Source organism: Delphinapterus leucas, chromosome 6 (genome assembly GCF_059928025.1).
Source record: "Delphinapterus leucas isolate spDelLeu-1000000601 "Yukka" chromosome 6, BTC_Dleu_Yukka2, whole genome shotgun sequence".
Lineage (NCBI taxonomy): Eukaryota > Metazoa > Chordata > Mammalia > Artiodactyla > Monodontidae > Delphinapterus > Delphinapterus leucas.
Genome location: NC_143134.1, coordinates 57,107,013 through 57,125,196, shown reverse-complemented (window position 1 = coordinate 57,125,196; position 18,184 = coordinate 57,107,013). Strand labels below are relative to the sequence as shown.

Sequence of the window (18,184 nt, the reverse complement as noted above, 5' to 3'; positions counted from 1 at the left end):
TTATGTAAATAGCTGATAGTGCATGGAAAATTCAACTTGAGCCTTGGGGAACTTTCTGGAATTTTCAAAAATATTTTCAATGCACAGATGTGGAACCCACAGATATGGAGGGATGACTGTACCTGTCTATTCCTCTACTCTCATCTCCTCAAACCCCACTAAAGCTGAGGATAAAATCTGTCATTGCTTCATATAAACTCTGGACAAAATATGAAAACAACTACCTGTGAGCACTAAAGAGCAACAAAGATAGGCAAATTCTGGAGCCGACCCAACAGGTGGAAGAAGGGAATGGTACTGGGTGAGTCTCTGTGTTAAGCTTCCTTTTTTTTTTTTTTCAGCGCTCCCAGTCTGAAGGCAGGCTCCAGTCTGTGCCAGGCAAGGCAGCTAAAATGTGAATAGAAAACCTTCCATCCTTCTTGGCTGAAGAACCAGAGGATGAAGTTTTGAGACAACCACAGATGCTGGAAAGTGAGGAAGGAATCCTGAAAAGGAGAGACCAGAGACAGGAAGGCTCAAATTCTGTTTATAAACTGGGCCCAAATCTCTGGCTGACCTCACTTGCATGGGACAGACTTCAAACAATTGTGCGAAAGATAAAGAACTGAACTGAGATTAGAATTGCACCCAAAACACCAAGTTTCCATTTTGAGTCCAATCAACTCACTATATGCTTTAAAAAACACACTCTACAGAGGAATGTAAAAAAAATCCAGACTCTACATGCACCCCAATGTTCACTGCAGCACTATTTACAATAGCCAGGACATGGAAGCAACCTAAATGTCCAACAACAGAGGAATGGATGAAGAAGATGTGGTACATATATACAATGGAATATTACTCAGCCATAAAAATGAAATAATGCCATCTGCAGCAACATGGACTTAGGAAATTGTTATAGTGAAGAACAGACAGAGAAAGACAAATATCATATGATATTGCTTAAATGTGGAATCTAAAGAAAAGTGGTACAAATGAACTTATTTATAGAACAGAAATAGAGTCACAGACATAGAAAACAATCTATGGTTACCAAGGGGGAATGGGGGGAGGGATACATTGGGAGATTGGGGTTGACATATACACACTACCATATATAAAACAGATAACTAATAAGGACCTATTTATAGCACTGGGAACTCTATTCAATACTCTGTAATGCCCTCTACAGTAAAAGAATCTAAAAAAGAGTGGATATATGTATAACTGATTCACTTTGCTGCACAGCAGAAACTAACACAACATTGTAAACCAACTATACTCCAATAAAAAAAATTTTTTTTTAATCCAGAGTCTCCACAACATAACAATAACAATGCACAGGGCAGGAGGGACTCTGAAGGGTTGGGCAAGAGGCCTCTGCATTTGGCACCCTATGAGCAAGTGAAACTAGATGATGCAAAGAGGAAAAGAAAAAAAAGGTTCTGCTGTTTGCCTTCTGCCACAAGAGTAGCATGTCCCCAAAAGGAGCTTCTCTTTGACTCTGGTACCCCAGAATAAGAAGACCTGTGGAACAGAGTAGCCAACATGTGGCAACTGCCACGCAAGACTTAACAACAAAAACACAGTCCGGGGGGACCTTCAAGATGGCGGAGGACTAACACGTGGAGCTCACCTTCCTCCCCACAAATACATCAAAAATACATCTACGTGTGAAACAACTCCTACAGAACACCTACCGAATGCTGGCAGAAGACCTCAGACCTCCCAAAAGGCAAGAAACCCCCCCCCACGAACCTGGGTAGGGCAAAAGAAAAAAGAATAAACAGAGACAAAAGGATAGGGATGGGACCTGCACCAGTGGGAGGGAGCTGTGAAGGAGGAACGGTTTCCACACACTAGGAAGCCCCTTCGCGGGCGGAGACTGCAGGTGGCGGAGGGGGGAGCTTCGGAGCCGCGGAGGAGAGCGCAGCAACAGGGGTGCGGAGGGCAAAGCGGAGAGATTCCCGCACAGAGGATCAGTGCCGACCGGCACTCACCAGCCCGAGAGGCTTGTCTGCTGACCCGCCGGGGCGGGCAGGGGCTAGGAGCTGAGGCTTGGTCTTCGGTCGGAGCACAGGGAGAGGACTGGGGTTGGCTGCATGAAGACATGTCTGAAGGGAGCTAGTGCACCACGGCTAGCCAGGAGGGAGTCCGGATAAAAGTCTGGACCTGCCTGTTCTGAAGTGCGCAAGGAGAGGGAATTCCTTCCCCATGTGCCCACAGAAGGCAGAGCACCACCTAAGTGAGCTCCGGAGATGGTCGTGAGCCACGGCTATCAGCTCAGACCCCAGAGATGGGCATGAAATGCTAACGCTGTCGCTGCTGTGCAGCACGCCACTGCCAGGGTCCCGAGATCCAGGGACAACTTCCCCATGAGAACACTCAGTGCGCCTCAGGTTGCTGCAATGTCACGCCGGCCTCTGCTGCCGCAGTCTCACCCTGCATTCTGTACCCCTCCCTCCCCCCAGCCTGAGACAGCAAGAGAGCCCTAATGGGCTGCTGCTTTAACCCCCTCCTGTCTGGGCGGGGAACAGATGCCTGAGGGCGACTGACACGCAGAGGCGGGGCCAAAACCAAAGCTGAACCCCAGGAGCTGTGCAAACAAAGAAGAGAAAGGGAAATTTCTCCCAGCAGCCTCAGGAGCGGCAGATTAAATCTCCACAATCAACTTGATGTACCCTGCGTCTGTGGAATAACTGAATAGACAACGAATTGTCCCAAAATTGAGGCGGTGGACTTTGGGAGCAACTGTAGACTTCGGGTTTGCTGTCTGCAACTGATTTGTTTCTGATTTTTATATTTATCTTAGTTTAGTTTTTAGTGCTTGTTATCATTGGTGGATTTGTTTATTGGTTTGGTTGCTCTCTTCTTTCTATTTTTTTTCATTTTATTTTTTAAATACTTTTTTAATTTCTTTCTTCTTCTTTTTTCTCTTCTTTTTCTTCTGAGCCATGTGTCTGACAGGGTCTTTGTTTTCCGGCCGGGTGTCAGGCCTGAGCCTCCAACGTGGGAGAGCAGAGTCCAGGACACTGGACCACCAGAGACCTCACGGCCCCACCTAGTATCAATCGGCGAGAGCTCTCCCAGAGATCTCCGTCTCAACACTAAGACCCAGCTCCACCCAGCGGTCAGCAAGCTCCAGTGCTGGACTCCCCATGCCAAACAACTAGCAAGACAGGAACACAAACCCACCCATTAGCACAGAGGCTGCCTAAAATCATACTAAGTTCACAGACACCCCAAAACACACCACCGGATGTGGTCCTGCCCACCAGAAAGACAAGATCCAGCCCCACTCACCAGAACACAGGTGCCAGTGCCCCCCACCAGGAAGCCTACACAATCCACTGAACCAACGTCACCCACGGGGGACAGTCACCAAAAACAACAGGAATTACGAACTGCAGCCTGAGAAAAGGATACCCCAAACACAGTAAGTTAAACAAAATGAGAAGACAGAGAAACACGCAGCAGATGAAGGAGCAAGGTAAACACCTACCAGACCAAACAAATGAAGAGGAAATAGGCAGTCTACCTGAAAAAGAACTCAGAATAATGAGAGTAAAGATGTCCAAATCTTGGAAATGGAGAAAATACAAGAAATGTTTAACAAGGACCTAGAAGAATGAAAGAGCAAACAAACAATTATGCACAACACAATAAATGAAATTAAAAATTCTCTAGAAGGAATCAATAGCAGTATAACTGAGGCAGAAGAACAGATAAGTGACCTGGAAGATAAAACAGTGGAAATAACTACCACAGAGCAGAATAAAGAAAAAAGAATGAAAAGAATTGAGGACAATCTCAGAGACCTCTGGGACAACATTAAATGCACTAACATTCAAATTATAGGGGTCCGAGAAGAAGAAGAGAAAAAGAAAGGGTCTGAGAAAACATTTGAAGAGATTATACTTGAAAACTTGCCTAACATCGGAAAGGAAATAGTCAATCAAGTCCAGTAAGCACAGAGAATCCCATACAGGATAAATCCAAGGAGAAACGTGCCAAGACATATATTAAAAAACTATCAAAAATTAAATAGAAAGAAAAAAATACCAAAAGCAGCAAGGGAAAAGCAACAAACAACATACAAGGGAATCCCCATAAGGTCAACAGCTGATTGTTCAGCAGACACTCTGCAAGCCAGAGGGAGAGGCAGGACATACTTAATGTGATGAAAGGGAAAAACCTACAACCAAGATTACTCTACCCAGCAAGGATCTCATTCAGATTTGACAGAGAAATTAAAACCTTTACAGACAAGCAAAAGTTAAGAGAATTCAGCATCACCAAACCAACTTTACAACAAAGGCTAAAGGAACTTCTCTAGGCAGGAAAAACAGAGAAGGAAAAGACCTATAAAAACAAACGCAAAACAATTGAGAAAATGGTAACAGGAACATACATATCGATAATTACCTTAAATGTAAATGGATTAAATGCTCCAACGAAAACACACAGGCTCACTGAATAGATACAAAAACAAGACCCATATATATGCTGTCTACAGGAGACCCACTTCAGACCAAGGAACACATACAGACTGAAAATGAGAGGTTGGAAAAAGATATTCCATGCAAACGGAAATCAAAAGAAAGATGGAGTAGCAGTTCTCATATCAGACAAAATAGACTTTAAAAAAAAGACTATGAGAAGAGACAAAGAAGGACACTACATAATGATCGAGGGATCAATCTAAGAAGATATAACAATTGTAAATATTTATGCACCCAACATAAGAGCACGTCAATACATAGGCAAATGCTAACAGTCATAAAAGGAGAAATCGACAGTAACACAATCATAGTAGGGGACTTTAACAACCCACTTTCACCAATGGACAAATCATCCAAAATGAAAATAAATAAGGAAACACAAGTTTTAAATGACACATTAGACAAGATGGACTTAATTGATATTTATAGGACATTCCATCTAAAACCAACAGAATACACTTTCTTCTCAAGTGCTCATGGAACATTCTCCAGGATAGATCATATCTTGGGTCACAAATAAAACCTCAGTAAATTTAAGCAAACTGAAATCATATCAAGTATCTTTTCTGACCACAACACTATGAGACTAGATATCAGTCACAGGAAAAAACTGTAAAAAATACAAACACATGGAGGCTAAACAATACGCTACTAAATAACCAAGAGATCACTGAAGAAATCAAAGGGGAAATCAAAACATACCTAGAAACAAATGACAATGAAAACACAACGACCCAAAACCTGTGGGATGCAGCAAAAGCAGTTCTAAGAGGGAAGTTTACAGCAATACAATCCTACCTCAAACAAGAAAATCTCAAATAAACAAACTAACCTTACACCTAAAGCAATTAGAGAAAGAAGCACAAAAAAAAAAACCCAAAGTTAGCAGAAGGAAAGAAATCATAAAGATTAGATCAGAAATAGATGAAAAAGAAATGAAGGAAACGATAGCAGAGATCAATAAAACTAAAAGCTGTTTCTTTGAGAAGATAAACAAAATTGATAAACCACTGGCCAGACTCATGAGGAAAAAAAGGGAGAAGAATCAAATCAATAGAATTAGAAATGAAAAAGGAGAAGTAACAACGGACATTGCACAAATACAAAGGATCATGAGAGATAACTACAAGCAACTATATGCCAATAAAATGGACAACCTGGAAGAAATGGACAAATTCTTCGAAAAGCAAAACCTTCCAAGACTGAACCAGGAAGAAACAGAAAATATAAACAGAGCAATCACAAGCACTGAAATTGAGACAGTGATTAAAAATTTTCCAACAAACAAAAGCCCAGGACCAGATGACTTTACAGGGGAATTCTATCAAACATTTAGAGAAGAGCTAACACCCATCCTTCTCAAACTCTTCCAAAATAGAGCAGAGGGAGGAACACTCCCAAACTCATTCTACAAGGCCACCATCACCCTGATACCAAAACCAGACAAATATGTCACAAAGAAAGAAAACTACAGGCCAATATCAGTGATGAACACAGATGCAAAAATACTCAACAAAATACTAGCAAACAGAATCCAACAGCACATTAAAAGAATCATACACCATGATCAAGTAGGGTTTATCCCAGGAATGCAAGGATTCTTCAATATACACAATCAATGTGATTCACCATATTAACAAATTGAAGGATAAAAACCATATGATCATCTCAATAGATGCAGAAAAAGCTTTTGACAAAATTCAACACCATTTATGATTTAAAAAACTCTCCAAAAAGTAAGAATAGAGGGAACCTACCTCAACAAAATAAAGGCCATATATGACAAACCCACAGCTAACATCGTTCTCAGTAGTGAAAAACTGAAATCATTTCCTCTGAGATCAGGAACAAGACAAGGTTGCCCACTCTCACCACTACTATTCAACATAGTTTTGGAAGTTTTAGCCACAGCAATCAGAGAATAAAAAGAAATAAAAGAAATCCAAATTGGAAAAGAAGAAGTAAAACTGTCACTGTTTGCAGATGACACGATACTATACCTAGAGAATCCTAAAGATGCTACCAGAAAACTACTAGAGCTAATCAAGGAATCTGGTAAAGTAGCAGGATACAAAATTAATGCACAGAAATCTCTTCCATTCCTACACACTAATGACGAAAAATCTGAATGTGAAATTAAGGAAACACTCCCATTTACCACTGCAACAAAAAGAATAAAATACCTAGGAATAAACCTACCTAAGGAGACAAAAGACCTGTATGCAGAAAAGTATAAGACCCTGATGAAAGGAATTAAAAGACAATACAAACAGATGGAGAGATATACCATGTTCTTGGATCGGAAGAATCAACATTGTGAAATTGACTCTACTACTCAAAGTAATTGTCAGATTCAATGTAATCCCTATCAAACTACAAATGGCATTTTTCACAGAACTAGAACAAAAAATTTCACAATTTTTATGGAAACACAAAAGACCCCGAATAGCCAAAGCAATCTTGAGAAAGAGAAACAGAGCTGGAGGAATCAGGCTCCCTGACTTCAAACTATACTACAAAGTTACAGTCATCGGAACAGTATGGTACTGGCACAAAAAACAGAAATATAGACAAATGGAACAGGATAGAAAGCCCAGAGATAAACCCATGCACATATGGTCACCTTATCTTTGATAAAGGAGGCAGGAATATACAATGGAGAAAAGACAGTCTCTTCAATAAGTGGTGCTGGGAAAACTGGACAGCTACATGTAAAACAATGAAATTAGAACAATTCCTAACATCATACACAAAAATAAACTCAAAATGGAATAAAGACCTAAATGTAAGGCCAGACACTATCAAACTCTTAGAGGAAAACATAGGCAGAGCACTCTGTGACATAAATCACAGCAAGATCCTTTTTGACCCACCTCCCAGAGAAATGGAAATAAAAACAAAAATAAACAAATGGGATCTAATGAAACTTAAAAGCTTTTGCACAGCAAAGGAAACCATAAACAAGATGAAAAGACAACCCTCAGAATGGGAGAAATATTTGCAAATGAAGCAACTGACAAAGGGTTAAGCTCCAAAATACACAAGCAGCTCATGCAGCTCAATAACAAAAAAACAAACAACCCAATCCAAAAATGGGCAGAAGACCTAAATAGACATTTCTCCAAAGAAGATGTAGAGATTGCCAACAAACACATGAAAGGATGCTCAACATCACTAATCATTAGAGAAGTGCAAACCAAAAGCACAATGATGTATCACCTCATACCGGTCAGAATGGCCATCATCAAGAACTCTACAAACAACAAATGCTGGAGAGGGTGTGGAGAAAAGGGAACCCTCTTGCACTGTTGGTGGGAATATAAATTGATACAGCCAGTATGGAGAACTGTATGGAGGTTCCTTAAAAAACTGAAAATAGAACTACCATATGACCCAGCAATCCCACTACTGGGCATATACCCTGAGAAAACCATAATTCAGAAAGAGACACATACCACAATGTTTATCGCAGCACTATTTACAGTAGCCAGGACATGGAAGCAACCTAAGTGTCCATTAATAGATGAATGGATAAAGAAGAGGTGACACAAATATACAATGGAATATTAGTCAGCCATAAAAGGAAATGAAACTGAGTTATTTGTAGTGAGGTGGATGGACCTAGAGTCAGTCATACAGAGTGAAGTAAGTCAGAAAGAGAAAAACAAATACCATATGCTAACATACATATCTATCTAACATACATACATGTCTAAAAAACATACATACATATCTAAAAAAAAACATGGTTCTAATGAACCGAGGGGCAGGAAAGGAATAAAGACGCAGATGTAGAGAATGGACTTAAGGACATGGGGAGGGGGAAGGGTAAGCTGGGACAAAGTGAGAGAGTGGCATGGACATATATATACTACTGAATGTCAAATAGATAGCTAGTGGGAAGCAGCCGCATAGCACAGGGAGATCAGCTCGGTGCTTTGTGACCACCTAGAGGGGTGGGATAATGAGGGAGGGAGGGAGGCGCAAGAGGGAGGGGATATAGGGATATATGTATACGTACAGCTGATTCACTTTGTTATACAGCAGCAACTAACACAACATTGTAAAGCAATTATACTCCAATAAAGATGTTAAAAAAATTAAAAAACACAATCCAAAAAAAAAGCAATGTACAGGATCAATCCAAATTTCTTGACATACACAGAGAAAATGTGACGCATTGTCAAGGGAAAAAAAAGATAATCATGAAGACCAGCCCCAAGCTGACCCAGATGTTGCAACTAGCAGGCAAGGATTAGACAGCTGCTATTTTCACTATGCTTTGTTGCAAAATGGAAAATAAGGTCACAGTGAATTAAAAGGCAGGGAATCACAGAAGAGAAAGAGAAACTATACATGAAAAGAACCACATGTAAATTCTAAAACTGAAAAACACAACATCTAAAATAAAACACTCACTGGATGGGCTTAATAGCAGAATGGAAATAGAGGAAGAAAGAAAGGATCGGTGAACTTGAAAATGGTTGAATAGAAGCTCTCCAATATGAAGGATAGAGAGAGAAAAAAATTGGGGGAAAGAAATGAACAGAGCCTTGGGTACAGAAAAAATACTTAAAGAAAGAACAGCCAAAATGTCCCCCAAATTAATCAAAGATGCACATCAAAGGCTCTTAAACTACCCAAGCAAGTCTAGTGCCGAGACCTTTTAGTGCATGTCTTAATTCTCAGGTCCAATCTATAGAGGTGAGGAAGTATACCCGCACTGGGATAGCTGTGAGTAGAGAAATATGTATTTGAACAGGAAATGTGTAATATTCAATAAGTAGGAAAAGACTCAAGCCTACTACCATCTTGCTTCTTTCCTGGCTTTTCTAAAAGCCCTTTCACTTTTAGCTCTTCCCCCTTACACTCCTATTTACCAAGGAGTCTTGTCAACACAGGAAGGAATCTGTGCCACCAACTTTCTGCCCTCTTCCCTGCAGTCAAACCCATCGGGGTGAACCCGATTCCGTCCTCCCCCTCTGCACCTCCATTTCACCCTACCCTCGGCCCCTCTCCCTTTAAGAATAAAGGTCTAACACCATCTTGAAGACTCACCTCTTTTTTCTGAGGCTGTCACTTTGCCCATCTTTAGGGATCTCACTTAGCTAACAAAATAATGTCCCAAAATGGGGCCCAACTGTTTTACATGGTGACATGCCTAAGGGGAAATGAGGCTTGAAGTACAAACCTCTTATTCGTAAACTGATCTCAGGTCTACCCGAACTAAAGGCAGATCCTCTGTGAGAGAATTACTCAGGGCAGCAAGAAACAGTTCGACGTTAAGAAGGGCTGAAAAGCACAAGCATTCACCTCATGATACCTGCTGTAAATGCCCGAGATTTACAGTCAGTAAGAGTTGTGTGTAGCTGTAATCATGCCTCATGCTGGGATGATAACCTTTCCAGAAACCAGGTGTTTTTTGTGTCTGAGCTTAATCGCCAAACCTAGCCAAGCCACGGGCCACATGACTTTTTCATGCAGCAGGTGGCAGCCCCCAACTCAGAAACTAAGCCAGGTCAGCCTTTAGATAGGTAAGTGGGTCGGACATTCTAATAATCAAGAGTTCTAAGGGCAGAAGGATGACAATCCACACAGACACAGAGGTGTGCAGACACAGGGCTGACCCATCCTTTCCCCAGCATCCTCTGGCAGAGAGCCTAGATGACAAGAACTCTACATTTCCCAGTGGGGAACAGTTTTACTGTATGTATTCAGATATGGGCCAGAGTCTCTGCTGAGTTTATAAAGTTCAGAAAAGATGGTTGGTACAATCTCGATTTTTGTTAATTTATGTCAATAAAAGCCCACCAAAGCTCAAAAAAAAAGGGGGGCATCCTGACAGGGGCATAGGTATTTTTTTTTCAGCCTATGAAAATGTGCCCAGCAGGGTAGGCACAGGGCTGAGAAATGATGAGACTGAGGGACGGGGGAGAGAAGAGATGCCTTCTGCTCATCCGTCCCTTAGTCCTCTTTCTGGGGAAGGAAATAAAGGAGAGGAGAGAAGCACTTCTGTTCTTTTTTCTTCCCATGGGTAACCATGATCCTGCCACTTTTCTTTTTAAGGCTCTTACAATCATTAATAAGTTGTTTTGGAAATTCTTTCAGTATCTTCATTCTTCCACTTCGGCCATATCTTAACATGAATGATTTTGTTATTCTGGCCTTGGCAGGGACAGAGAGACTTTCTGGGTGATATGTTTATTGTTGTAAGTGACACAAGGCAAAGATAATTTAGGACAGGTCAAAGGGCAAGTTTTTGTTTTGCAAAGCACCATCGGGAAGAGGGAGGGCATGTGGGGCTCCACTGGAGGCCTCAGAGCTAGTGGATGGGACAGGACGCCTGCTCCAGAGAAAGGATTTGTTCTCATTCTCCTGAGCTTGTGGGAAACAAACAGAAAGCATCCCTCAACATCCAACCCTCCAAGTATCCAAATATTTCCAGGACGATATCTGAAGCTGGCCTGTACTCTGTATTCCACAAGGCACTCCTGACTTCCTGCAAATCGGGTACAAAGAGAAGTGAAGACCAGCATCTAGAAACCGAACGTGATGTTTGTAATCCATTCCTCAACACTGCTCTTATCCTTTCCTACCAATTACATGTCTCTTATACATAAGCCTCGTTCCTTTCATGAGCACTGACTGTGGTTTCTTAAAACGAAAAGCAATGCTCCAGAATGATCCACTTCTCTTGTTGTGGTCTTTAGACTCATAGAAACAAAGAACGCTGTTTTCCTGGGAAAATGAAGCCCAAACTTTAAGGTTTATATTGTTTAGTAAGTCACAGGTTGAAAAACAGGTTGCATAGTTTACATTTTTTTCCATGAATCAGGACCCAGAAACCTTGTGCTGACCTCAAATCATTTAATAGAACTACTCAGCATAAAGGTGACCTGATTCAAGTCAAGAGTCAGAAAAGACCCTCGAGTCCCTCTCATTCTCAAGCTGCCCCTGTCCAGGGGTTCCCACAAAGCCGAGAAATCCCTGGGCTTCATTCCCCACGTTGTGGGTCTTTTGTGATAACCCAGACATGGACTTCTTCCTTTGGATCTAGAAGACAGCAGCTTTTAGGAGGAATACTTCATGCCTCCAACCCACATTCTCAACAGAGGACATTTCCAGGCCTATCCTGGGGGAAACTGAATGAACTGGTGTTTTGCTTAGCCAGGGTCACCTGGGACCTTTACAGAAAAGCACAAAATTGCGAGGCAAAGGCGGAAGCAATAGGAAGAAATTTTACCACGTCTTGCAAACCTGTAACGTGCGGGCATCGTGGTAGAACAATTTCACCTCCACCACACAGCAATCCTGCCCTGTAGGGATGAGGAACTTGGGAGGCAGAGAAGGCACCCAGCTCTCAGGTCTCATGTGGGGACTAAGTTCTACAACCTGAAACACTGCCCAACTGACTCAAAGATGTTTCTACTCCTCTGGGTCACCAGTCACAGGTCATCACCTGGAGATCACTAACTGAGCTGTCAACAGCAGATTCTGTTAGAGCCCTGCAACATGTGGAACAACCCTGAGACTGATCATGTGTCCCCACCCGCTCAGTACAGATACCTCTGCAGGCCAGACACGCTGAGCCACGGGGTTCAGTCTCCTCACAGAGCTGGAGCTCAAGAATCAGAGGAGTTGCTAAGTCAAGGGTAATGTAAAAGGAAATATTCTTTGTTCATATTCCTGAAGAATGTTCAAGGGGACCCCAACTCAAACTCTATAGCATAATTTCAAAAAAGCTCAAGTTCTCTTTCACCACGACCGACATCACTACCACCACCCAAGCCGACCTAGAGCTTCTGTGCAGAAGCCCAAAGCTCCTTTTACTGCAGCAGCCACCCTCTTTCTAGTTATTATTTTCCTTTCATACTTAACCTCCCACCCTTTTGATGTAGATCAATTTACAATTCCCACCCCACGGCTCCCCCTTCCCCCGCCCCAGCCCCAAGTAAGAATCCTTTCTCTTTAAGAGGGGGCTAGGGAAAACTAAACAGGCTAATAAATGCAGGATTTTCTTTCAGAGATACAGTAAATTAACATTCAAGCATTAATAGCATGTATTGATAGTGCACGTCAATGCAATTTGAACGTTAGGTTAATGCTGTACGTTACTCCATTAGTGGTGTGCATTTATACGTTCACACTGTTGCCCTCACCTAGAAGTGGTCAGGCCTTCCATTGGTGCGCACCCTTTCCGGTACTCCAGCTTGGGCTTGAAGGACTCTCTGGGCAGGTAAGAGTGATAGAGAGGGTAGTTCTTGGTATATTCGGAGAAAAGACATGGTTTCTCTGTTTTATCATAGATCTTGGTAGGGAGGTGTGGACAGTGATGCCGCCTAATTTAAAAAAAAGAAAAAAAAAAAGGAATGTTAGGTTAGTTACCTTCTTGGGAAGAATACATTCAGTTTGCTACCTCCTCAAAATGTGACCCAGAGTATAAAATCATGACTGTCGGCATTGAAAACAGCAGTTTAACCCTTCCTTTTCTCTACTGAACTATGTGAGGCGGCCAGAATTTCTTAAATGATCTGTAACTGCAATTGGTTAATTGTCAAAATTCCTTGAACCATAAAATTATGCACAAGCCTGGCTGATGACCAGCCATCACACGCGCCATGCTGCTTGTTTAAATACTGAAATACTTCCATACCATAATAGGTGAATGGTTGTGGCCCCCAAGCATCTGAGTGCCAACCTAGTCCCTCCCCTGAGGCCCTCCCTCCCAATCACCCAGCAATTAAGGGCTTAACACCTGCCTTAATGGGGGCTCCAAGGCTGTGCTCCAGGGCCAGGCTACTGTCTTTCCTCATTAGTTCCTGGGTCAATTCAGAATATCACCCTCGCACACAAGTGGCATCATACCTAGCAGAACCACCTCAGTTCTGAGTATACTAAACACCATTGACTATGTGAAACCATTTTTACATTGAAAGTCTGGCTCCTTTATTCTTTCAGGTCTCACTTCACTTAGGCTTCCGCTGATCATCTTTACCTAAAATACAGCCCTCCACGCCCTCACCTCTCAAACAGAGTTTCTCTCATCACGTGGATGCCTTTCCCATCACTTACTCTTATCTGTAATTGGCACATTTGTTGCTGAGTTTATTATCTGTCTCATCTATCAAGCTCAGAACCTTTTTCTATCTTGTTCACTGCTACATCCCTGGTACCTCTCATATCCTGCCTGGCACAGAGTAGGCATTCAATAAACATTTATTAAACGAATACTGAACATATGAATGAATGATTAAATAAACTTTATGCCTCATTATGCAGGGAGATGATAGATAATAATTTGAAGTTATAATTTATAGTGAGTTTTTCCATTTTACATGCACGGTAATAAATGACCTTATTATTCTACTTGCAGGTGAATAAAGGGCAGCTACTTGAGCTGTCCAAAACAAAGTAGTGTATCAATTATTTAAATGCCCACATACAATCCTTGCAAACCAGCTAGGGTACCTCTAATCATCACACACCAGCACATCAACAAAACTCCATGTTAGTGATCTCCAACTTAGTTATATCCAGAAATGGCATAGAATTTTTAAAAATTTTTTTACACTAAACTGATTCTGATTACAGAAACTAAGATACACAGTATTCTGGGGCAGCACATCAGAGAAAAGAGAAACAGACATACAGAGAACTCATCACTGCTCCACTCAAAAGCTGGTTTCTAGGCAACAGTTAGCGTGCTGCTCCCGTTGTTAATAAGTTCAACCCTCTACATAAATATTGCTGCCACCACTGTTATTGCTGTGTGCCTCTCTTCAACCTCCAACCACAGCCCTGTCACCTGTCCCCACCAGGGAAAATGGTCAACACCTGCATGGTTCGTACGGGTAGAGCTGCATATGAACAAGTTTATCCCTATTTTCATTTCACTTGTAGATTTGTGTATCAGGTTAGGGTTCCCACAAACCTCAAATTAAAAGCCAAGAAGTGCTGGTTACTCAAAAATACCTCTGCAGATATATTTTATTCACCCATACTCTGAGAGAGAAATCAAGACTTTATTAAGGGTAACTTAGATTCAGGCACTTGCAATAAAGTGGACTCCACAGGCCTAACAGTATTTTCCCTCTCTAGTGCCCTTTTTTTTTTTTTTTTTTTTGTGGTACACGGGCCTCTCACTGTTGTGGCCTCTCCCGTTGCGGAGCACAGGCTCCGGACGCGCAGGCTCAGGGGCCATGGCTCACGGGCCCAGCCGCTCCGCGGCGTGTGGGATCTTCCCAGACCGGGGCACGAACCCGTGTCCCCTGCATCAGCAGGTGGACTCTCAACCACTGCGCCACCAGGGAAGCCTTCTAGTGCCCTTTTTTAAACCAGTAAAACTTTGCTTTTATATAACCCCCTTTCTATATTGTTACTTTTAAAAAATGTAACATATTGTAAAAGGCTCATTCCAAAAGAAAAATAAATTAAATGGCAAGAAACTACATTGCAACTGGTATTATAAGAGGGGATTTCAGTATAGCAACACAGTTGCATCCAGACATTGATGTTCCATTAAATGGAATTACATATAATATATATTTATAGGGCAGATTTTATTCATTTGACGTGTTGGTAGTTAACTAAGACCTTGTCTCACTTTGAAACATCAAAAACTCTCAACTGAAAGTCAACTTTTCATCGCCTAGTGTGCTCATGGCGCCACCCTCTTTCCTCACCTGTGCCCACCCCAGCTTGAATGTCCCTCTCAAGACAGAAAGCACCATGTATTCACCTTGTTGGTGAAGTTTAAAGGTGGAACCCCTTTATCCAGGAGTTCCTCAAGGATAAAGACCAAGTCTTCTACTTCTGTGTTCTGGAAACTAGCCCAATACCTGATATATTTTATTTAATAGCAGATGGACAGTGTATAAGAGGATGAACTGCTGAAAGAAAAGGTATTTACAAAGACATGACTGATTTGTTCTAACATTAGTAGAGCCAAAAGGGAAAATACAGATCAGATTCTCAGTTTTTATGGACCTAGACAGTGTCTAAATAAAGTTTATGGGATCACCGTGCATGGGGTATTCAAAAGCAGTCTTAACAGTCATGAACCAAAGAAAGGAGAGACCTCGTCTCCCAGCTCTCTGATGCTTCTACCATTTTAAAGAAGCTGGTGGGCCACCTTGTTCAGGAGCACACTGAAACAAGCCAAGATGGGCCAACAGACAGAGAAGAGAAGGAGAGTAAGAAGGTGTCCTTAATCTATCAAAACTCTGAAGTCTTTCCACTCCAAGAATTACTAAAGGACCACAAGTAAGAGGAAATAATCTGGACTTTTTCTGACATTTGGTAAAGGGAGCAGTAGAGACCTTTCAATGGAACCCAGAAAAAGTTAATAGTTGACAGCAAGCTAGAATCATAGAATTTTTTAATTGAAAGGGGCCATGGAAAATATCTGATCTAACGTCCCCACTACACAGATGAAGTATCTGAAGCTCAGAGAACCATGTATGTAACCTAGCCATAGAGAGAACCTAGGTCTCCATCACATCTGAATGACCAAGTATGTTTCCTGAGGTGCACCCAGCTCAAAGCCATCTAGGACTCAGATGACCCTAGAATGGATGATAGAACTTTAAGTATATAACAAGTCCCTCCAGAATAGCACCATCCAATAGAAACAGAAGGTGAGCCATGAATGAGAACCACATGTGTCATTTTGTTGTTTTTTGTTTTTTGGGGTTTTTTTTGCGGTACGTGGGCCTCTCACTGTTGTGGCCTCTCCTGTTGCGGAGCACAGGCTCCGGACGCGCAGCCTCAGCGGCCATGGCTCACGGGCCCAGCCGCTCTGTGGCATGTGGGGTCTTCCCGGACCGGGGCACGAACCCGTGTCCCCTGCATCGGCAGGCGGACTCTCAACCACTATGCCACCAGGGAAAGCCCCACACATGTCATTTTAAATTTTCTAGTAGCCACATTACAAAGGTCAAAAGCAGGTGAACTTAATTTTAATATTTTACTTTTAATCCAATCTATCCAAAATACCATTTCAACATGTAATCAATACCCAAAATTGAGATATTTTCCTTTCTTACTATGTCTTCAAAATCCAGTGTGTGTCTCACATTGACAGCACACGTCAGGAGGACCACGTTTCAAGCCATATGTGGCAGTGGATTCCCTACTGGGAAGTGCAGGTACAGACAGGAGAACTGCAAGCACCCGGTGCTGGAAGCTCCCCTACAGATGGAGGAAAGACAAAGATGCTTAGAAGTATTTTTGTTGGCAAATAGGGTATCTGCCTCTTAGACTCTCTGACCTGCCTTCATGTAACACAATCAAAGGCATTAAAAGACATGAAGAATCAGTTGGAGGATTTTTTTCATTATCTCCTCCCTCCACAGAGCTCAGCTTCAGTGTTATGCACCTGGAATGCACCCTGTAGCTGCTCTCTTTCCTGCCACCTCCACTTTTGCAACATGTTTCCCTTCCTTCGAGGCCCATCTTGAATGCTACTTCCACCACCACCGTCACCGCCACCACCACAGGAAGCTACTGATGATCCCACTGAACCCTGTTACTGGCCGTGACTCTCTCTCCTCCGACTGTGCATGGTGTAGTGTCCCTACCTCTTTCAGGACCCTTTACTGCTCAGCTCTGCCTTGCATGGTCCTCTACTCATAAATTTTCAGGTTAAGAATTTTCATGGTTGCAAACAAAGCCATCCATCGGGGGAAAGCATGGTAATTCTTCCTGCCACCAAGAGGCAGCATGAACGGTAGCTACTAGAATATAACTTCGAACTTTTCAAACAAATGAACTACCAGTAGTTCTTTAGAACCCAACCTGTTTGTAAGCAGAACAGCTTTCGGTGGATATGGGTGACACGTCTTGCCTCTCTCATGGTCTTTTAGAATCCCCTGCTGAGCCCAGCCTGCTGTGGGCAGTGAGGAGGGCTCTCCATTCCAGGAGGCAGGGGGCATGGCAGAAGGAGACCCTGGAGGCAGGAAGATGTGGTTTCCAATCCTAGCTCTGTCACTGACTGCTTGTGTAATGTGGAGAACATTATTTAACTCTTCTGAACTTCGATTTCCTCCTCTGTAATTTGTGGCTAACAACTTCTACCATTTAGTATGACTGTGTGACTTTCTCCTCAGATACCAGAGGAAAAATGCCTAGCGCAGTCTAAGGCAAGCACTCTGATTAAGAAGCTATGTTTATTGAGCAATTACTGTACACCACATGGGCTAGGAGTTCTGGATCTCATCCCATCTAATCCTTACAGCAACGCTACGATGGAAGCACTCTTATTTTCCTCATTTTACAAACATGAAGACTGAGGTTGAAGAGATGTGATCTCATTGAAGGTGACAGAGCCAGATGGTAATGAAGTCAGGACTTAGAACCCCAGGCTTTCTGCCTGGTTCCAAAGCCTGTGCTCTTAATCACAGCCATATACTGTGTGGCTTAATGGGATGCCAGCCTGTACCAAACACCTCTGTTTCCTGGCTGCTCTGATAAACCTAAGGGCAGTCAATTAATAGGCAGTTCTTAGACCTACCCATTCCCCGTCCCCCTAGCTACACTCAGCCTTCCAGGACAGGATGTGCCCCTCTTTCCCGAGGACCCCAAAACCATTCTAATATAAACCAACAAATAGATGCAATTCCAAGTGCTTTTTAAAACACTGATCATTCCACAGAACTTTCTTTACTGTCTAAACAAGAAAGTCTCATTAGATAAAGTCATAA

The 18,184-nt window shown here is 42.4% G+C and overlaps 1 protein-coding gene across 1 annotated transcript in view; it reads right to left on the bottom strand.

Annotated features, from left to right (window-relative positions):
- SAXO1 (stabilizer of axonemal microtubules 1) overlaps nt 1-12,818 on the bottom strand; it is a 32,247-nt gene extending 19,429 nt beyond the window's left edge. The window contains exon 1 of the mRNA XM_022573432.2: nt 12,644-12,818. Within this exon, the coding sequence (XP_022429140.2) occupies nt 12,644-12,666 (23 nt within the window). The 5' untranslated portion in view covers nt 12,667-12,818. The remainder of the gene's footprint in view (nt 1-12,643) is intronic.
- Nucleotides 12,819-18,184: the final 5,366 nt, after the last annotated feature.